Below are 22739 nucleotides of genomic sequence, written 5' to 3'. Positions count from 1 at the left end.
GCAGCTCATGAGCCATGGGTTGGCCACCCGTGAGCTAGACATACACAAATCCATGGGTTCAGATTTAATGCATCTGAGGGTACTGAGGGAGTTGGCAAATGTCATTGCAGAGCCTTTGGTCATTATCTTTGAAAAACTCGTGGAGATCAGGAGAGATCCCGGATGATTGGAAAAAAGGCAAATGTAGTGATCATCTTCAAAAAAAGGAAGAAGGACAATCCAGGGAACTACAGACCAGTCAGCCTTACCTCAGTCCCTGAAAAATCGTGGCGGGGATCCTCAAAGAATTCATTTTGAAGCAACTGGAATAGGGGAATGTGATCAGGAATAGTCAACATGGATTCATCAAGGGCAACTCATGTCTGACCAATCTGATTAGCTTCTATGATGAGGTAACTGGCTCTGTGGAGATGAGGGAGTCAGTAGATGTGATATACCTTGACTTTAGCAAAGCTTTTGATACAGGTCTCCCACAATATTCTTGCCAGCAAGTTAAGGAAAAATGGATTGCATAAAAGGACTGTAACGTGGATAGAAAGCTGGCTAGATTGTTGGGCCCAATGGCTTGATATCTGGTTGGCAGTTGGTTTCTAGCAGAGTGCCCGAAGGATTATTTCTAAGGCTGGTTTTATTCAACATCTTCATTAATGACCTGAATGAGGGGATGGATTGCACCCTTAGCAAGTTTGTGGATGACATGAAGCTAGGAGGAGAGGTAGGGATAGGGTCCAGAGTGACCAAGACAGATTAGAGGATTGAACTAAAAGAAGTCTGAGGTTCAACAAGGACAAGTGTAGAGTCCTGCACTTGGGACGAAAGAATCCCAAGCATTGTTACAGGCTGGGGACCAGCTGGCTAGGTAGCAGTTCAGCAGAAAAGGACCTGGGAATTACAGTGGATGAGAAGCTGGATATGAATCAACAGTGTGCCCTGTAGCCAAGAAGGCTAATAGCATATTAGGGTGCATTAGGAGAAGCATTGCCAGCAGATCTAGAGAAATGATTATTCCCCTTTATACGGCATTAGTGAGGCCACATCTGGAGTATTGCATCCAATTCTGGGGCCCCCACTACAGAAAGGATGTGGACACACTGGAGCAGGTCCAGCAAAGGACAACCAAAATGATTAGGGGGCTGGAGCACATGACCTACAAAGAGAGACTGAGTGATTTGGGCTTATTTAGTCTGCAGAAGAGAAGAGTGAGGGGGATTTGATAGCAATCTGAAAGGAGGTTCCAAAGAGGATGGAGAGAGGCTGTTCCCAGTAGTAACGGATGGCAGAACGAGGAGCAATGGTCTCAAGTTACAGTGGGGGAGGTCTAGGTTGGATATTAGGAAAAACTATTTCCCTAGGAGGGTGGTGAAGCACTGGAATGGGTTACCTACGGAGGTGGTAAAATCTCCATCCATAGAGGTTTTCAAGTCTCGGCTTGACAAAGCCCTGGCTGGGATGATTTAGTTGGGGTTGGTCCTGCTTGGGGCAGGGGGCTGGACTCAATGACCTCTTGAGGTCTCTTCTAGCCCTGGGATTCTATGATTCTATGCACGTTCATTCATGCAAAACAGGTGAGTTAAACAGACTGGACTGAGGTCGGTCCAAAATAGGCTTGGTGTTGGACACAGGGAGAACAAAGGTTTCTGTCCCAACATACTTACCTGGGAACAGCCTAAGAAGGGGCAGCATAAAGTCTGCTACATCTGCTCTACTCCCCACAGTGATTCTCCTATGCTGAACTTATCCTCAGATTGGTCTGGGTCTCTACTCCCTGTTGGTTATTTTAATAGAGTTGTTTACTCATTAAACAGTAGTTGGTGTAGAAGCCAAATATCTTCTTGATACTATTCAGCGTGCTTGTCACCAGTTTGACTCATCATCAACAGGCTCATCTTCCATCCTTTTGGGCACAGGGTGTGGAACCGCTAAGAATAGCAGCAGAACATCTCCACAGCCTATTTTGATGGAATACACTAAAATCTTCTGGTGTGACTCAGTCTGTGACTGGATTGCTGCAGCCCTACTACTACGAAAGGAGGGGGAAAGTAAAGAAACAAGTGCTCTTTAAAGTGTTTTAATGTGTGCTAGAAACTGGCCCCATCTCTTCCACTTCAGAGCAATCATGTCAGTTAGCCATGCAGTTTCCATCAGATTTAATTGCCTGCATGCACTAAAATAGCCACATGGGTTAGAAAAAGTATGCATAAAATAATGAAACCCGAACCAAAGCAGCACTCGAGCACTCTGGATGGACATCTCAGAGCCATTTGTGTCAACAAGTATCTCATGTCTTGCACAGCCTCCTTATTTACATCATGAGCCATCACTGAACCGTTGTATTGAAATAACTGATACATAAGGGCTGTGTCTAGACTGGCCAGTTTTTCTGGAAAATCATCTGTTTTTCGGAAAAACTTGCCAGCTGTCTACACTGGCCGCTTGAATTTCCGCAAAAGCACTGACTTCCTACTGTAAGAAATCAGTGCTTCTTGAGGAAATACTATTCTGCTCCCGTTCAGGCAAAAGTTCCTTTTGCACAAAGCTTTTGTGCAAAAGAGCCAGTGTAGACAGCTCAGATTTGTTTTCCGCAAAAAAGCCCCGATCGCGAAAATGGCGACCCGGGCTTTTTTGCGGAAAAGCGCGTCTAGATTGGCATGGACGCTTTTCTGCAAAAAGTGCGTCCGTGTCAATCTAGACACTCTGTTCCGAAAATGCTTTTAACGGAAAACTTTTCCGTTAAAAGTATTTCAGGAAAATCATGCCAATCCAGATGCAGCCAAGATGTATAATAAGAGTGAAGTCTTGTAACAGACTGAAAATGGACCCTTTTTCTCACTCTTTGCCTTACTGAGTCTTACAGAGCCTCTATTAATGACTGAGAAGCAGAAGGGAAAACTAGGGCTGGAATTCAGTGACCAGCACTTTAGTTTTTTAAATCCAACATTTAGGAGTCATTGACATTCACAACTCCCCTACTCATTTGCTGCCTAAGATTCCACCACAAAAGTTCCCAAAGAATCTACGCTGCAGCTTGGCCTCTAACCTATACCTAAGCCCCAACAGATTTCACAAAGCTTTGCATTCCCCCACCTATCTCACTTTCAGGGACCTATCCAGTAGCTGTGCTCTGAGCACATCTTAACCAGTGCAAAATAGTTGGGGTAGGAGGAACTGGTAGTGTCACCCCTTCTTGTAACCTTTAGCTCAATTTAATTATTTATACACAGTGGAACTGTATGGTGAACTATGGTGCTACAAACTTCTCCAAGCACTTTGCAGAAGAAATGGAACATTGAGCTTCACCTAAAAATGTGATATATTGCTTGGTGACAATGTGTTGATGAGTGAGAAGACTACTTCAGCAATGAGATTACAGCAACAAAGGATGAATATAAACTGAAATCAAAGGAAAATTAATAATGGAAATAATAGTAAAGTAAACCGTCTATTCATTTCTGGAAGGGAGTCTATACTGCAGTATATTCCTTGTTCATTTGCCAGGTTGACATCTTTCCTCACACAGGGCTAGGTTGTACTCAGCAGTTATTCAAAGGCCCAAGAGAACATTTATTACTAGACAAAGCTATCTTTGGAGTCTCTGGAAGAAGAAGCATCATGCTTAAAAAAAACCCCTCAATGTCTGAAGAGTCTGAAAGACACATAAATAATGCAGCCAAGTTCCATATTTGGGATGCCAAAGGGTTGGGAGATGAGTCTTGTGTAAAATTCAGTTTGGAAAAGAGTGATGATGTGTGTAACTCAAAGGCAAACTTGTAAGTATAATTATTCAGAATCACTCCAAACAACAAAGCAGCTCCTGGCCCTAAGGAAGTCAATGACAAAACATCCGTGGCCTCCAACAGGGCCAGGATTTCCCTCCATATAAGTAAACCTCCCATGCAATATATAGCACAGTGCAGAATGTCACAATTTACAATGAGGATTTGTGATTGGTTTATAAATATTTAATGATTAATAGAGGTCAAGGCATTTTACTGACATGATTTGTATGTAATAGACAGTTATAAGGATATCAATTGACGGTATTATAGATGGGTATAAGCCACATTTATAAATAGCTATTGATTGATTGGACTCTAACAATTGAGTCCCCATTTTAAAAAAATCTAGTAATTATTTATCAACTCTATGTAAATTATTTACAAATGGAATAAAGATTTCTTTTGTTAATGGATGAAGGATTGATGCCTGCTTCCATCTGCCACTTCATCTGGGTAAGCTGCTAACAAAGGAAGATCCAGGGCCGGATTAAGGCGGGGGCTAGCCGGGCAGCTGCCCGAGGCGCCAACCTATGGGGGGTGTCTGATGGCAGCTGAAAGGGACACCGCGTGCCCGGCCACGTGGCACCCCTTACAGCTGCCATCAGGTGCTGAGCACCTGATAGCAGCTGAAAGGTGCGCAGCACACCAGAAGGGCAGGGCTGCGCATGAGCAGTGTGCCCAGGGGTGGAGCCGCACATGCATCGCACGCCCGCCGCCCAGGGTGCAGGAATGGCTTGAGCCGGCCCTGGGTAGATCATCCCAGAAAGTCAAAGGCAATGGAAATAGCAGTGGGACTGAGGAAAAGGTTGCATCTTATAATTTTAATTTGTGTGTGGCTATTTGTTTTCATAACTTCTACTTACTACTATTTGAATCTCTGTGTGTTGTTAAATAAATTTAGATTTGATTCCACCATTTAAATGCTGTTCATTGAGTGCAGTGGTGATCTCAAGTGGAACTGGTAGGCTTTGGAAGCACTACTGAAAATTCTACTGTGAATGACTTTACCACCATTATATGGTCTCGTATTTGGCAATGGGGGTATAACTCACTTTGTAATCAATTATTATTCCCAGCATGACTTAATACCTTTCCCTGTATTTAAGAAAGGAAACGTATAACTCTGATCCAAGATACTGTTAGCATTAGATACTATGATGAGGTCAGTGCTGACATTTTAACTAGAGACCACTAATGAAACAAACTGCTTCTTAATACCTAAGAATAAGAAAAGCAGGCTATTGGCATCTTTAAGCCTCATTCTACTTCATTGACAAGGGTGCTGTTAAGTCTCTCAAATTTTTCTAAAAATTATTTTTTTAAACTCAGACACAAACTACAGCTTTGTAGTAGAAAATGTTGTCATTCCATATTCATTTACAGAATTACATACAAATATGCAACAAGGATTCAGTCTCTACAAATTATGTATTATGACCTAAACTTGGTTGTCACTTCAAATGATCATACATGCTTTTAAAATGAAGAAGTAAGTTCTTACAAAAATGGGTTGACCAAGAATAAAAATAAAAATTAATTTTGGGATGTAGGAATCATGTGATATTATTAGAGTACTATGATAGCTAAGCATGCCATGTTTGATCACTGGTCTTATTTACTACACACCATCCAAGCCCTGCTCTTAAATCAGAATTAATAATTTCTTCATGAGCTTTTTTACAGTGCTCATCATAGTATAAACACTAATGAATTCATCTTCACAAGAACCCTACAAAGCAGGAAGATATTATTATCCCCATTTTATAGCTGGGCAAATGAGGAGCCAAGAGATTAGAGTAAAAGGTGTCTATTAAGTTAGGATATCTAGGCCCAGATCTTTAAAGTTACTTAGGTATTGATCTGCTCAGCATTGCAGCACCTGACTCTGAGGCACTGACCACCTAGTGGAATTCTCAGCCCTCAGTTAGGCCCCCATGCACCACATGCAATGTACTGGGAGTGTTCAATACCTAAGGAAGGGAAGCTAAGTGGCAAGCTGCCTCAGTCAAGAGTGAAATGCTAAGGAAGAGAGCAGGAAGAGGATAAGAAGAAGAGAGGAGTTTGGGCACCTAAGGCTATGTCTAGACTGCAGGCTTCTTTCGGAAGAACTTTTTTTCGGAAGAGATCTTCCGAAAAAACTTCTTCCGAAAGGGAGCATACACACACAAAAGCACATCGAAAAAGTGATCTACTTTTTCAAAAAAATAGCATCCACACTGAATGGACGCTATCTCGCATTTCAGCTGTGATTACTATGGATGGAATGGCCACCAGTGCACCTGTGCTTTTTCCTCTTTCCTCTTCTTCCAAAAGAACTCCCTCTTCCCTGTCCACACCCGCCTTTTTCCAAAAGAGCTCTTTCGGAAAAAGGCTTCCTCCTCATAGAAAGAGGATTACCAATGCTGGAAAAAAAACCTCTGTTCCTTCAGTTTACTTTTGGAAGAATGCAATTGCAGTGCGGATGTAACTCAGGTTTTGTTGGAAAAATGGCTGTTTTTCAACAAAACTTTGTAGTATAGACATACCCTAAGTGACTGACCTTGTGCCCCAGGATGATGGGCTAGGTAGAGACACTTTGTTCCACCTGTGATCCTCAGCCATAAATCCTCTCCTGGAGTTATGCACGTGTCTTAGATAGCTCATACTCAAGCAACTGAAACCATTTCTCCCTGTCTCCTGCTCACACATGATACTGCTCATGCTCAGTCTCTCTCTCCTGTGACCTGATCTGTCTCTTGTGGAGGTGCTCTGCTACTCCCCCCTCTAAACACACACACATACACACACACACACCTACCTTTATCTAGGCCCTGCATCTGGTCTTACTGCTGCAGGGTCTGATGTGTACCAGGTCCTAGGCATGTTTAGAGCACTCTGACAGGATCAGGTCCCAGAGGCAAGATAGTATTCCTCCACCTACTTTGAGAATCCTGCTTCAGGGACTTTAGTAGAGGCATCATTTGCTATAGGACAAAAGGGGCAGTTGTCCACCTGACCTTTCATACATCTCCACTTTTTGCTGGCCTCTTTCCCCAGACTTTGCATGATATAGTGTAATCACACAGAATGTACAATGTGCCCTCTCCTTTCACTTATCCATAGCTGTCAGCTGCTTGTTTGCTACAGACAACATCAGGACTTGCATGTCTTTGCAAATGCCTCCCAAGAGAAACTTTGTTACCATGGAGACTTAGGCACCATCAGGGGGTTGAAGGCAGCTTAGCAGTGGCTTTGAGAAAGAACATCAGTGGTGCCTAAAATGGTTGGCTAAGGCACCTACAAGAATCAGAGAGGCTTCCAAGTGAGCCTCTGAGGGCTGGAGGGGAGGCATAGAACAATAGAGCTGGAAGAGACCTCAGGAGGTCATCAAATCCAGCCCCCTGTCCAAGGCAGGACCAATCCCAACTAAATCAACCCAGCCAGGGGTTTGTCAAGCCGAGACTTAAAAATCTCTAGGGACGGAGATTCCACCACCTCTTTAGGTAGCTCATTGCAGTGCTTCACCACCCTCCTAGTGAAACAGTTTTTCCTAATATCCAACCTAGACCTTTCCCTCTAACTTGAGACCATTGCTCCTTGTTCTGTCATCCATCACTACTGTGAACAGACTCTCTCCATCCTCTTTGGAACCACCCTCCAGGAAGTTGAAGGCTGCTATCAAATCTCCCGTCACTCTTCTCTTCTGCAGACTAAACCAACCCAAATCCCTCAGTCTCTCCTCATAGGCCATAAATCATTTTGGCTACCCTCTGCAGGACCCTCTCCAATGCATCCACATCCTTCCTATAGTGCGGGGCCCAGAATTGGACACAGTATTGTAGATGTGGCCTCACCAGAGCTGAATAAAGGGGAAGTCTGGATGGTGCTATGGGCTGACTGCCCTCAGCCCACCCCTTTCTGTCCAAGATCCCACCCTTTTAGGGATGCAGAGCCACCCCACCCCCACACCTTACCCTGAGGCTCATAGTGGCTGACTGCCTTGCTGCCTATGTTTAATCTGACAAAAAGAAAAACTTCCTTTCTGTCTATCTGCGTCTTGTCTTTCAGAGGGGTAGCCGTGTTAGTCTGAATCTGCAAAAGCGGAAAAGACATGCATCTGACGAAGTGGGTCTTTGCCCACGAAAGCTTATGCTCCTACACTTCAGTTAGTCTATAAGGTGCCACAGGACTCCTCGCCACTTTTGTCTTATCTTTCTGAATCAGTGTCAATCCATTTCTAAGAAGAAATGTTAGGAGCACTGCTGTCTAAAAATTATCTTGGGACACACATCAAGAGACAGGAAGTGAAATGTGCAAAATAGATATACAGTTTTGTCAAGTTTTTAAAGTACTTTGGGACCTTTAAAACTAGTAGTTTAAAACAGCCTTTAAAATTAACTTTATCCTAAATACCAGTCTTGTTAAACTTCTCCCCCAGTGGGAACAATCTTGGCAAAATGGCTTGACATAGTTCAGTATCTGACAATTGCTGCAAAGAGAATATGGAAAATATTTTTACCACATGTGCTATATGTAATAAATGTTACAGTGAACACACAGTTCTCTGACAGTCCTGATTGCACCTTCCCTTCTCATTAATCATCTCCCTTCTCTTCTCTCATTTACTGTCACAAGGGCTATTTCCAAAAGTTCATTTCAGCAGCGTGTGTCACTGACAGACTTGCAGCAACTGCTACTGTACTGCTGAGTGCTTTTCCAGTCAAAGGGCACTTTTAAAAGTGGGGCGATCTGTTTATGCAGGAGCTATATTGAGAGTTTATCTGTATGACAGGTGTGGTTTTATTATCTATAGCTGAAGAGGGCTTGGGAACAGGAGAAGGTAATTAACCACTGGAGCAACTTAGTAGGGATTGTAGTGGATACTCCCAACACAGGCCATTTAAAAAAAAAATCAAGATTGGGTTTCTTTATCAAAGAAATTACTAGGAATTATTTTGGGGACATTCTTCATTATACAGGAGGTCAGGCTAGATGTTCACAGTGATTTCTTCTGGCCTTGAACTCTATGAATATATGAAAACTACCTTTTTAAAAAAAATTCAATTATTTATTCGACAAACCCTCAAAAAGCCAGCACTGCATACAGAAAACATCACCCTACCTCCAGCTGTACAGTCCCAGGTAAAATCTTCTGGACAGACATGACATTTACCAACATTCTCAGTGCTTCACAATCAGGTTTTAGAGTACACCCGCACACAGCCCAGGCTATGAGTCAATGCTAATGCAACTCAAAATATCTGCAGCATTTACTATAGTGGCTCATAATGTGTCCCTGTTCCACTTGTATGACTGTGCTAAAGCATATGGTGCAGAATTACAAGGGCAGTCGTTCCTCACCAAGTGAATCCAGAGAATGGCAAATATACAACTGCTGATCATCCCTGAAATGCCTCACCTGTGGGGTCCCTTAGGATCTGTTCTTCTCTCCCTCCTCTTCAACTTTGCTATGAGAACACTTGGTGCCAATATACAGAACCCACTGCCAAGCATGTGCTGATGATGCCATCTGTAGCTCTCCTTTTCTACCAGTGCAACCAGAACAATCTCAAGGAGTTCACAAAGCCTACCAGTGACTATCTGGCAGCTGGCTTTAACCCAACTCAGGCAAGAGTAAAGTCATGCTGATGAAAGAGGAAACACTTCAAGCACTCGCACAGTCTCTATCCTCCCCCTTTCTTCAAAAGAATCTCCCCCTCATCTGTCAAAATGGTGCACAACTTTGGTCCCTGTTTGATTCATCCCTGACCATAGACAATCAGTATCCGCAGTGACAAGCATTTTGGCACCTGCAGCTTGCTAGTAAAGTTCACTCCTACCTCTGAGATGATAATCCGACTACAGGGACCCATACATTCAACACCTCTTGACAGGATTACTATCTCTCATTAATCTCAGGGGCTCCCAGGGGTAGCAATGCAGAAGCTCCAGTTTGTGCAGCACAGCAGCCCACAGAATGGGCCAGACAGGACAGTTGGAGTATGCCATCTGGATGGCTCAGTTCCCTCCTGGACTCTCAGTCCACCCTCACTGTTAGCTCAAGCCATTGGTCCCCATCTTCAAAGCCGTTCAGAGGTATCTACCCAAATACCTCAATGATCACATCTTCCTCAGTGACTCATTGTAATGGGGCGCGCACACCTCTCAGAAGCATCTCTTTGGTCTCATTAGCTAAGTTGCACCACTGCTTTCATTCCTGGACCACTTCCCCCTGCCCCTGTGCCATCTTCACCCTTATCTCAGGGCTTTGTCCTGATGGAGTTCCTGCACACAGCTCAAGCTCCTCACACTCCACAGCTTCTGGCAGCACTGCCCCATCCAAGTTCTGCAGCTCCCACATCTTTTCACATTCCTCAGCTCTAACAAGGAACTTACTTAACGATGGCCCTGCAAACTCTTCTTATATCGACTAGATGGGCCCTGATTGTCTGTGTCCCACATAGGCTTTGTCTACAATACAAGATTGTTGCGCAAGAAGCCTTTTATGGAAGAGATCTTCCACAAAAACTTCTTGTGCAACAGTGCATCCAGACCTCAAAGTGCATTGCAAAAGCAATGTGCATTTGCATAAGAGAGCATCCACACTGCATGGACACTGTTGCGCAAGAAATCTCTGATTGCCATTCACAGAATGGCCTCAGAGCACCTGTACTTTTTCCAATAGGGGTTTCTTGCGCAGAAACCCCTCCGGAGTGTCCATACCTGCCTTTTTGCACAAGAGCTGTAGCATAAAAAGGAGTTATTCCTTGTGAAGAGAGGAATAACTCTACTGGCAAAAGCCCTCTGTTCTGTAGATTTTCTTATGCAAAAACACACTTGAGGTGTGAACGCTCCGCCGGTTTTTGCACAAAAACAGCCATTTTTGTGCAAAAACCTTGTAGTGTAGACATAGCCAGAGTCATTCTGAACATCTTGGAGGACCCTCTCCTCTGCCATTTATTGGGGCAGGATATGGCAGGGCCATGAAGGAGCCTAAGAAGGTCTGAAATATCCCCCCACACCCACCAAGACAATTGTGCTTCTTTGGAACAAGGTAGTTCACAACCAGTGTTCCCTCTAATTTTTTCCATCCACATGCAACATAAATGTTATGTGCACTGAGGCATATGCAGATTTGTGCTACCAGTAGAAACACATGCTGCTTGCTGTGGACACTGTGGGCACCCTGCTAACAAGCAGGGATGCATTTGAATCTCTCCTGGGCGGCCAACTTATAGGGAGAACAGGCAGCATGCAAAGCGCCCCTCCCCTCAAGCTCTTATTCACAGACCCACATGGTCCCTGCAGCCACGGTGTGGGACGGAGCAGACAGGGAGGCTGCCTGAGAAACATGCTGGGATGCTGGCCAGGAGTCACCTAGGTAATTCTTCTGGCCAGAGTGGCCCCCATAAAAAATTATTGCCCACCCCTGGTGTAGATACTATTTTAAGTCAATGAAGTTATGTTGACTTCAGTTATACAACTTACATAACTGAAGTAGCACAACTTAGTTCAACTTACAAAACTAGTGTAGATAAACCCTAACCCTCCACTAACAACCTACTGGACATTGAAAGTTTTGGGAACAGTAAGATCTTTAATTCTATCTCCTTTATATGTAATGTTCCAGTTAATTGAAACCTGAATTTCTCCAGCTTTCCAGAGCATGCTTGCTTACTGGCAATGTCGACTTTTATTATATATTGTACATGTCAACTTGACAATGAAATTGATTGTACATTTTATATTGTGTTCCAGCTTCCCTTCCCTTTGTAGTTTTGTATCTGGCTATGGCTTAGCTTGAATCCAATAGATTTAAATGTTACCAAAATAATCCAGAATGATTTTAGGTTAAGTCCTCATCATAGTTTCCTTTATGAGCTCATGCTCTGTTCTGCACCAGTAATTTAGTATCACACTGGGACCATGGAAATTCCTAAAAAATTATATTGGAAGTTTAATCTAAGGGTCAAACACTGCTCACTTTAGTACTCAGAGCAGCTCCAGAGACTTTAATGGGACTCCTTTCAAGACATGTGGGATTTACCAGTGTTAACATAAATAATAATAAACATTATCTACAACAGAAGTCTCTAGTTCAAAATCAAAATATATTTTTGTTGGCTAACAACTTACGGAGTGTTTGAAGAATTGATTCAATATTAACGCAGCAGCCCCTAAAAGAAAGATGACAAATTTAGCAGTGCCCTAGTACTGAATGGGAAATTACTTATATGCATTGTGCTTTGACAGTATAGCACTGCAGTTCTTGTTGTGAAAGGGGGTCGCTGACAGCTCTCAGAACAATGCGACCTACTCAGTAAGACATCTAGTAAAAGTAACTGAGACTGGACAGAGGGTACAACGTTTTTCTACAAGCTCCACTCTTAAATCCTACCCAAGTAGAACAGAGTGAGAGAAAAGCCAAAAAGAGAGACCTGCTCAGAAAATAAAAAAGTTTTAGCAAAGCTGTCATTTCATCACCACCACCACATCCACTACCATCTTTCCTGAACAAACTGATCTTAGTTACAGCTTTGTACATCATCTGGTCATAGCCACTGCTCCCTTTGCAAGCAGGAGAGAAAAGAGCAAATGCAGAGCACAAGCATTCCATCATCTGACACCTCTCCACCTACACGGCCTGCTGTACCAATTCATAAGATCGGCCCAAAGGCCAAGATGATATCCCATTGGGACAAGGGGCAGCCCTGCAATGGCTCTTTTGTGTGGCCTCATAATCTCCCTCTTGGTGGGTTAACTCAAGCAGAGTTCCCAGAGGGATGACACAGGTAACATTCTCAGTAACAGAATCTCTACTCCTGGAAGAGGGGGTAGAGGCAGCTCCCTTTCTGACTCCAAAATACTTCTGCTTTCCCTAGGCAGGAACCATGCCTCAGAACTTCTTCCTAGGGTTATTCTCTGAATAAGCGCCCCTCCCATGTGGGAGAACCACTGCATCTTTTAGGGACTGTGTAGTTGTACCACACACAGACCCAGCCAGTACAGCTACTTGGTTACACTATTTACATTTAGATAAGCTGGAAAAGAGGTTCAGCTGATGGGGCATACGTTGATGGAGTACACAGACTAGAGTTATTTACTGGTTAATGGTAGCAGCAAAAGACAGACCCCATCAGGATCTGGCCCTTATATGCTAAGCCCTGTATGAAGTGCATTCTTGGAAACAGCTGCACCCTTAAGATTTTGAAGCCTCAAGGTCCCCATACTAGATGGGGAAAAGTGATATGGAATAGAATATATAGATGAACATCTGGCACAATTTATTTTGATCATTGTTTTGATTGGAGGTAGAGGAAGGTTAAAAGGAATGATGGAAGTGAGGGTGTCAAAGTGTGACAGACTTGGGACAGTAAGGAGTATTTTGATGGAAAGATGAAAGGAGTGGTGAGAGTGTAGGATAAAGGGAAGGGGCAAGCAATGTACAAATGCTACCAAATTGTAAATCATTATTCCACTGTGTGTGGCACTCTCTTCTGTGATGGAGGATCCCTGGGTTTTTTTTGTTGCACTCCATAAAGAGATTGTCCTCTGTTAACTGGCAACAGGATCTGGGTCCCCCACTAATTGTGGCTGTTTGTTGCTTGTATGTTGCCTCAAGTCTTCATGAGGATTCTTATAACTAGGTTCTCACCTGTGCTGTGGAAACAATTACAATTTACAGAATAGGCTCAGTGCCCCAAGGAGTCAGTGAAGCAATTTAAAGTATAGGAGGGGATGAAGTTTGGAGGAAAGTAGTAAATAAGTTGATCAGCAAAACTACAGCCCATTATACTATCAAGAATTATCCCAGTTTTCTCACTCCTAAATACATAGCCTGACTTTCCAGATTCCCCACTGTTCCTGAAACATTGAAGTGGGACTGCAATCATTTTGCTAATAGGGGAGTACCTACACAGCTAGCAGTTTAGGGAACTCCACTGTTTTTCAGGCCCATCTGACAGACCTCTGCAAGCAGATACATTGACAATGTAAGTGTAGAAATCTATACAGTAGAGTCATAGCAAACTCCAGTTCACACTATCAAAGAATAGTAACTTGGGGATTTGGTTTAAATCATTGGTTCCGCTCTAGCTGAATCCAAATACGAGTTGTGAAAAATAAATTATTCTCTACCCTAAATCCTTCAGTCCTTTCTATATAGAGCACATCATCAAAGCGTAAGCCTAATGCCTCATCAAGCAACACATGCTATTTTTTCCATTCTGCATATTGGTTTGGCTTAATTTGTTGTCACTTTGTGACTTTTCTTTTCTTTACCATTATTTAATTTGCCTTAAAAGTCAAATGTGTTTTATAAACCTGAAAAATGGAAGGGCAAAGATTGAAGGTTCTCTGTTAAGAATGCCAGTGTCAATTTCCTACACTTTTTCAAATGAGAAATAGATAAAATGTGAAATATAATAAAAGCCCTTCAAACAGCTGGGAGGAGAGCTCTTCCTGTATCAGTAAGTGAGAAATCAGGAATAGAAAAAGGAAGATTATTCTGAATTCAATATCTACCTTCATCTCAATAGGGGTGTTCCAGAAAAGCCTCAGCCTTGGGAGCATATATAAAGTCACAAGTGTAAACAGATAGCTCCAGGAATCTGGTTAGGCTGATCTACTGAATATTAACAGAGATAAAGGGATTTTCTAGAATATCAGTATACAGCTTATTTTACTTTACCATCCACAAAAAAGAACTAACATAACCTTCTATTCCCACAGTCAGCTTTTAAAAAAATTCTCCCAGGGACCTTGATAACAAAAATACTTTTTCTAGTGAGCCAAGATAAGGGGAGCTCTTTAAAATCAAGTCTGGAAATTATTAAGTGAAATGGCAGAGACTGCCTTATATTTATGAGGCATTTACAAAGAGAACTTTTCGGGGGGGAGGGGTGGCTAGACTTGTAGGACTAGATCCTCAGTGGTCAGAGTAAGCAAGCCACACTTTCAGTGTAAATTGATTTACACTAGCTGGTGATCTGGCCCACAGGATGGTTTGAATCAGCAACAAAGCCAGACTCCAGAAGTGAAAGGAGACAATAATTCCTGTTTATTGAAGTGTCAGAAAGCAATGACGCTTTCATGTACAGTGATGCCTTCATGTACAGTGAAGGTACACCTTGGAGACATACAGTAGCTTGAGTATGAACTAGTTTCTGGAAAATGGGGAATCACTGAAAATTTCTCAGAACTGTAGAAATCTGTGATCAGATCTTTGTTGTAATCACAGTGAATACATGGGTGGAAATATTTAGAATAATCAGCAAAGCATAAGCCATTGCAGTGCACTCTCAGTTTAAAATGCAGAATTAGTATCTCAGACAACATTAATCATAGCTCACACACTCACTACACACTGAAGACAAATATGTGAAGACATGGACTATAATGTTTATCCATTATATTTAGATTAAAAACTGGCACGGCTTCTATAATTGTTTGGAAATTGAGCTGATCTGCTTGTTTCAAGGAGTAGAAACTCAGACCAGATGAGAAGCCTTAGGGGGATTACAAAAGGAAGAGATTTAGACTGGGAACATGGTGCAGGGAAGAATGGGAATTAAATAGGGAGTCCTGACTGGGAGATAAGAACTGGGTAGGCAAACAGCCTGGGATTGGAATGAAGAGATGGAAATGAAACAGAAGGGACAGGGCTGAGGTACGCCTAAGGTGACAAGAGCAGAATGGGTCAGGTTTAGAGGGAACAGGCAGAAGGGTCTGTGACAACTTCAGCACAGTTCCCTCCCGAACCTGAACAGAGCACAAGATTCTGGAGTTTCGCCGTTCTTTGTTGTCACCAAATGTTTCTGACACTCACTAAGAAAATCGCTGTAACATGAATCCTTCTTTAGTGTCTGGTCCACACAGAAATAGTAGGCTGTTATCCTCTATCATTTACTTTGTTAGTAAAGATCTGTGTTTTGGATCCAACCATGTGGCTGACCCACACGGAGGTCAACATGGTTCCACATAATGGAATTTGGATTTTTCAGTTTGCTTTGCTTTTTAAAAAGAATCTAGGAAATTACACATGAAAAACTGCATTAGGAAAACATAATGATTGCAAAGTCATGCCTTAAAAGTGAGGAAATGCCAGAATTAAAGTTGCCTGGGCAAACTTAATTGGTCGTCTTTGTGTGTATGCATTACATTACAATCTTTAATTACATGTTCATACTATTTTTTCCATACAAAATTAGAACTGAGTCATATTTTTCCTATAGCTTGTATGAATTACCAATTGCTTTAACCTTTGATACGTTTTAAGTTACATGCATCTTACCATGAGATTCAGCATTTCTTGCACTCTGAAGTGTTAATAAATTCATCCAATGAAAATTTAAACTGTTTTGATTGAGTAGCTTTTTTACAAAATACTAATATCAATGTTATCTGAAAATTCCTTCAGATAATCTATTTAAAGAAACATTAATTTTCTACCCCAAAAATTTGTAACAGTTGAGATGGAGAAATTAGTTAATATTTTGTTTCACGGTCTCCTAGACTCATTTGTCAACCTACCCCGTCTCAATCAGGTTCTAGGTGTAATTACCAGTTTAGGGTCAGATTCCAATACCAATATTCTCATTGAGTAACATATCAACTGACATATATGCTCATTTAAATGGGGTTACTTCAGAAATAAGTTATTCTTAAACATTAGTAATATCTAACCTATTGTGAAGTGAAATAATAGACCATAGGGCAAGAATAGTATTGTTTTGCTCTTAGCATCACAGTAGCTTGCGGATTTGTTTCTTAAAGAAGGTGACAATCACTTACGCTAAGTACAGCTTATCAGTTTGCAAAATAAAGAACAACCTAACACTTTAATGAAGCCTGGGAAATGACCTTTAGTATTAATAAGTTCTATTTTGCAATGTAGAACTGTGTTACTCTAAAATAAAATTGCATTTTTGACCCTTCTTTTTTCTTATGTTCAACTGCGTTAGTTTATATTAGTTTTCAAGTTTCCAGTGAAATAAAATAAATTGTGAGGGCATGAAAATACTCTGATAAAGAAACCCTGGAAGAAAACTGATGGAGGCCTGGATTTGGGATATATAATTATACTAAATTAGTTTTGCACTCTGTGACTATACAAATGTCACTGAATTCCATCATTCCACTGAAAGATAGCATCATAATTAATTTCAACAGACACCACTGAACCTGCTAATCTTCAAGGTCACTAGTTAGAGGAAGCATGAAAATATTGCTGGAACCTTTCTAAGGTTCAACAACTTCTTTGCCCTTCCTCCTCAGCAGTAAGTTTAAAATGTTTCTAGAAGAAATCTCAACGTGTCTTACCGTCAACTGCTCCTTTAAGGTGCGCTTTGCTGAGATTTCTTTTTCATGTTTTTCTAATGCCATGTCCCAGGGAAAAAAGGCTCAGATCCTGGGCAGAAATGATTTAATCTGACTACATATTAGGTATCACAGTACTTTTCAAGTTGAGACACAGAACTCTATCAGGCAGCACTGGTGATAATTTCTGGCTAGCTAGTGTTTCCATTTATAGACACAGAAACTTCACAAATAGAATCCTAGAGAGAAAGCAGGCAGCTGGCCTCAGATAAATAAATGTTATTCTGGCATCAAAGCAAATTATTTAACATGAGCACTGTTGTAACAGGTTTGTCGTTACCTGGCCCACCACAAAGAAAGCTTTGTGTTTAAGGACTCCCTGAAAAGGAACTTGAAAATAACAGCTAGATCACAATAGAACTTATTCTTGAGAGCACAGCTTATTAGCCAATTAATATGATAAAAATGATCAGCTTGTATGATATGGTGTTACATAGACATTGAGTGTAACCAGAGCAACATTTGAAAAAGGATACATAAGTTTATCCATTGATCTTTCTCAGTTACCGGTGTCTGGTTTTGAGCCGTCCCACTAGAATTTAATGTTAAGATGTATTCTCTTCATTTCCTTCTAATAATAGGACATGCTAAATTAAATATAGTCGTGATCTTCTAAAATGCAGAAATAAAATCAGAGTATTATATCTGTGCTTCAATTATTAATGCACTCAAGAACTGTTCAGTGTAGATATAAAATAGTTTATTTAAAGCCTATTACAAATCCAGGGAGATGGGCTTTAAAAGTGAGTTAACTATAGAAGAATAACCTGGCGCGGGTTCATGATGATAAAGTCAGAAGTCCAATATTAGAAACTGCAGTAGGAGGAGTCTCTCTCCTTGGCTGTGCTGTAGATTCTAAGGTTTACAACACAACCACTGGTTGCTACATCAACTAGGTATTTGCTGATATCTCCTGACTGATTCGCATGCACAGTTTGCTCTGTAATTCCTAGCAGCTAACGGGGAAAAGTCCAATTGCAAACATGAAGGTGTAAAAAAACAAAAAAAACACAACACACACACACACACACACACACACCCCACTTTGCTACTAAGCCAGAATAGATTCTTTGATGGCTCTGAGACGTATCAGAAAAGTTAAACTTTCCTTCATTGTATTGACATTCTAGGTGTCATATGCTCTGATTATATTAAGGTAATTTCAGTTGCTAATAGAGGATCTTCCTCTTTTGCCTGAAGCACTAGCACTAAGAATCAGAAGCAGGTTTATTTAGTAAAAACTTAGTTTTGGCTATGTGGAATTGTTGCTTGTATGCCAAGCTAAACATATATTTCTTCCTGTATTGCTTACATTTTGTTGTGAATGGTACATATGTGATCTTCAGATGGGAAGGAAAGAGCAATGTGGGGGGGAAAGGGGGGAGAGAAATCACTACAATATTAAAAAAACCTTTCAAATAAAAATTGTCTAAATTGATATTTTTCCTTCTTTGTTCATAACAAAGAAAAAGTGATCTCTTATGATTATTTGTTATCTCTTATCTTTGCTTTGTAGAAGTGGGTGAAAGAGTGAAGCTAGGGAAATGTAAAGAACCACACAAATTTACAGGGCAGGACTAGCAGAAAAAAAAATGGGAGTTTAAAAAAAATCAACAACCTCTCATTGATTCTTCCAAGGAAGCTAAGGCCAAAAAAATCACAAATAAGTGGCATAAACATACGGAAAAAATAGCATCAGCCCTCTCTTGATTGGGAAAAGTACTAAAGTTCCTATCTCACCTCTCTTCTCCTTAGGCAGAGGGACTAGCACAAGGCCTATGCACCACTTATGCCATCAAAATAGTGCTTAAGTGGGATTTAAACAGTGGCTTATATTACATTGTTGCAGAGGGGTGAATGTTGCCCAAAGTCATTAATCCTCCCATGGAGCAGTGACACAGAAGCCCAACAATGTTCCTTGTTCTCTTCCAGGCATTTTCTAATTTGAGCATTCCAGAGCCAAGTGGATTAGAAAATTGTACCATTTGCTTTCTGAAAAATTCCCACAGATGAAAAGCTGCAATCTCCATTACTTATAATCCGGAATTTTGAAGTACCCTCATATTAAAGAAAGTAAACAAACTACTGCAAGTTAAAAATATTTTGCTCTCATGTTGAAAATAAAATAAATGTGCAGCAATGCACAGAGTAAAATAGACTCTACCTTGGAACCATAGTTTGATATCACTATATCCTTAGTATTGTAGTCACTTAGTTATTATTTTAACGATACACAGGTGGATGGGAATCAAATTTCCCCCAAATTCACAGAAAATCTGCATCAAGTCCCCAAAAGCAGAAAAAAAGCCAATATAAAGTAGAGGCAAAGCAGAGAATAGAAAGTTACCTGCATAGCACAGGTTGGAGGGAGGTGTAACTTCAGTGTAGCTATGCCAATTGACACAAACTGAGAATCTGGCCCTTAAGTGTTTATTTGCTGCATTGTTAGTATAGGCAACTTGTTTCTCCTCTTATTTATACTAGTTTTAAATGAGTATAACTCCACTTATTTTAATGGAGTTACTCCTGATTTCCTTTGCTAAAGTAAAACAAGACTTAGGCCAACATGGTCTAAATAGAGATGCAATAAATTATCACACTACCCTGATCCAAAGACTATTGAAGTTCATGGAAACTTTCCTGTTGACTTTTATGTCAGGTTCAAGATCAGCTCCTAGGCGAGATGAAGTTTGACATACTTTATTAGGGATCTAAGTGATATATTACATGACAGACCTTCAGGCTATTCTGGAAAAGTCTGGATTTGCTCACACAGGACATTCAAGTTATACATGTAATCAATATTATAGCTATATTACTGAGTGGGACATAGTGCAGTTGCAGAGGATCTCAGGATGCCTGCTACCTTCTGTCAAATACAGCCAAGAATAGCATATGCTTCCTTCTGAGCATTAACTCATGTTCATAACTCCCATGATCATCAAATCTACCTGCCCCATGCACACATGATGTACGAGCACTTTCTGTAGCTGAGAAGAGCTTGTTCCTTTCAATACCTCCCCTTATTGAGATGAGTGTGTATTTTAATGTATTATTGCTTCTTACAGGAAAGTTAAATATAAAAAGTCAGGCTGCATCTTGCTGCGCAGGCATCCAAGTTTATGATCGTCCTAATCCATGCAGAAAGCAAGTGCACTAGTCATGAACCAGCTTCTGAGAAAGCTTGGTCCCCTGTATTTCTGTCTTGTGTTCTACCCCAATACAGAACCATCAGGAATAGTCCAGTTCAAAGCCCAATAGTGTCAGTAGAAGGCTGTCTATTGACCTCAATCGGCTTTAGAACTGGCCCAAAATTACCACTGAGCTGCAGAGCACTTTGAGAAAGATGATTGGAGAATAGGGCTCCATGGAAGCAGACTGGCAGACGGTTTACATCTGTTTTGTGGTTGTGGATGCGTCTTTTAAACTTTATTTGGGCTTTAAGACAGCCCCCTCTCCTGTTTTTATTAATTTGGTGTATCTTATATTGTTACCACTTTTGCTTCACTCCAGGGGGACTACAGTTGGATCTCTCTAGATGCAGATGGATCTACCATGCACTAAACAGAAGAATACAAAGGAAGTGTAGAAAAAAACCTGGAAAAAAGGGTAAAAATAACAGAATGTAAAACTTTTCTGCAGTTATTCCTCCACTGCCTATAAAAATGCAATCATGTATTTCATTTCCATGTATTGCATTCAATTAACTCTCTATTGGCTACAGAGTGGAAGCAGGTTGCATTGGAGATAGTGATGGGACCAGAGTGCAATGGCTCCCCTGGTGACCTGTTGCATAAAACTCTGGGTAAGTCAGTAGAAGTTAACACCTCTTCTAGCCATCACATTGGAAGTGATGAGTAGGATGAGTAGGAGGGCACAGATGCAGCATCAGGATCAATGGTCCTAAATGACTCTGCTACCAGAAGGGGAGAGAAATTCAAGAAATAGTGAGGAGGGATTCCCACATCTGCTGAAATGAAAACAAAATGTCCCAGGGAATCTCAGGCTCTGTATGATTTGAAGGAAAACATAAGGGAAGATCTGTGTCCAAATCAGCTTGATTTCCTTCTTAGACAGAGTAACTGGTTTGGTGGATAAAAGGAAAGCGATGAACATAATATACCTGGACTTCAGCTTTTTACACAGTCCCATGTGATATTCTGATAAGTAAACTGAAAAAACATGTGCTTAATAGAGCTTCCATTAAGTGGATACATAATTGGTTAAAAAACACAAAACAAAGAATGATGCCAGATTGGAAGGTCTCAAGTGGAGTTGCAAGGTGTCTGTTCTGGATCAAGTGTTATCTAAGATCTTTATTAATGACCTGGATGTAAGTATTGAGAGAACACTGATCTGACTTGCAGATGACACAAATCTGGGGTGGGAGGTTGCTAACAGTTTGGAGGAAAGAGCTAAAATTCACAGGGACGTATATAAACTAGAGAAATGGGCTACAGACAACAACATGAAATTCAACAAAGATAAATGTAAGGTGCTACCGGGGGCTGACAGCTTCTGCGGGCCCCCAGCAAGGCATGGAGGGGAGCTTCTGGCTCTGCACCCTGGAAGGCACAGGGCCTCATGCAGAAAGAGTGGGGCCAGAGCAGCCAACCCTTAGCACTAACTAGAGTGTGGTGATGGCCCCACTCCTCCGGCCCCAGAGCCATGTGGAGCACATTGCACTGCTCTACAGCAGCAATTTAAAGGCCCTAGGGCTCCAGCTGCTGCCACTGCCGCAGTAGTAACCAGGAGTCCTGGGCCCCTTTGAATCACCAGGTTCTGGAGCAACTGCCCCATTTGCCCCTCCCTGTTGGTGGATGTGGGTGCTACGCTTAGGGAAGAAAAAACAAATGCATATATACAGAATGGAAGATAATTGGCTGAGCAGCCGCATTGTTCAAAAGGATCTGGGAGTTGTGGATCACAACCTCAACATGATTTAGCATTGCAATGCTGCTGCTAAAACAGCAAATGCAATTTTAGTTTGCATGAACAGAGGCATAGGGTGCAAGTCATAGGAAGTAATAGTAGTGATCTAGATGGTGCTGAGTAGGTCTCTGCTGGAGTTCTGTGTACAATTTTGGTCACCACTGTATAGAAAGGAACCAGCAGTAAATGACAAAGATGGTCAAGTAAACAAAATTCTGAAGAATCATAGAATACTAGGACAGGAAGGGACCTCGAGAGGTCATCGAGTCCAGTCCTCTGCCCTCATGGAAGGACCCAGTACTGTCTAAACCATCCCCGATAGATATTTATCTAAGTTACTCTTAAATATCTCCAGAGATGGAGATTCTACAGCCTTCCTAGGCAATTTATTCGTGTTTAACCACCTTGACAGTTACGAACTTTTTCCTAATGTCCAACCTAAATCTCCCTTGCTGAAGTTTAAGCCCATTGTTTCTTGTTCTATCCTCAGAGGCCAAGAACAACAATTTTTCTCCCTTCTCCTTGTGACACCCTTTTAGATACCTGAAAACTGCTATCATGTCCCCCCTCAATCTACTCTTTTCCAAACTAAACAAGCCCAAGTCTTTCAGCCTTCCTTCATAGGTTATGTTCTCTAGACCTTTAATCATTCTGTTGCTCTTCTCTTGACCTTCT

At 41.5% G+C, this 22739-nt stretch overlaps 1 protein-coding gene across 16 annotated transcripts in view; it reads right to left on the bottom strand.

The window, feature by feature from the left end:
• MLIP (muscular LMNA interacting protein) overlaps window positions 1-17246 on the bottom strand; it is a 158591-nt gene extending 141345 nt beyond the window's left edge. For 4 of the 16 annotated variants that reach the window (XR_012902553.2, XM_075923621.2, XM_075923616.2 and 1 more), the window contains exon 1: window positions 17076-17244. Coding sequence is in view for 12 of the 16 variants with exons in the window: in XM_075923621.2 (XP_075779736.2) it covers window positions 17076-17138 (63 nt within the window). In the remaining 4 variants the exon portion in view is untranslated. Of the gene's footprint in view, window positions 1-11891; window positions 11933-17075 lie in introns of all 16 variants that reach the window. The other 12 variants (XR_012902554.2, XM_075923618.2, XM_075923620.2 and 9 more) reach the window with 6 other exon arrangements.
• Between the last annotated feature and the right edge of the window lie 5493 nt (window positions 17247-22739).

The sequence above is a fragment of the Pelodiscus sinensis genome, chromosome 3 (genome assembly GCF_052426305.1).
Source record: "Pelodiscus sinensis isolate ZL-2025 chromosome 3, ASM5242630v1, whole genome shotgun sequence".
NCBI classification, from domain to species: domain Eukaryota; kingdom Metazoa; phylum Chordata; order Testudines; family Trionychidae; genus Pelodiscus; species Pelodiscus sinensis.
The sequence above is the reverse complement of the archived record's forward strand: the minus strand, read 5'-3'. Positions and strand labels throughout refer to the sequence as shown.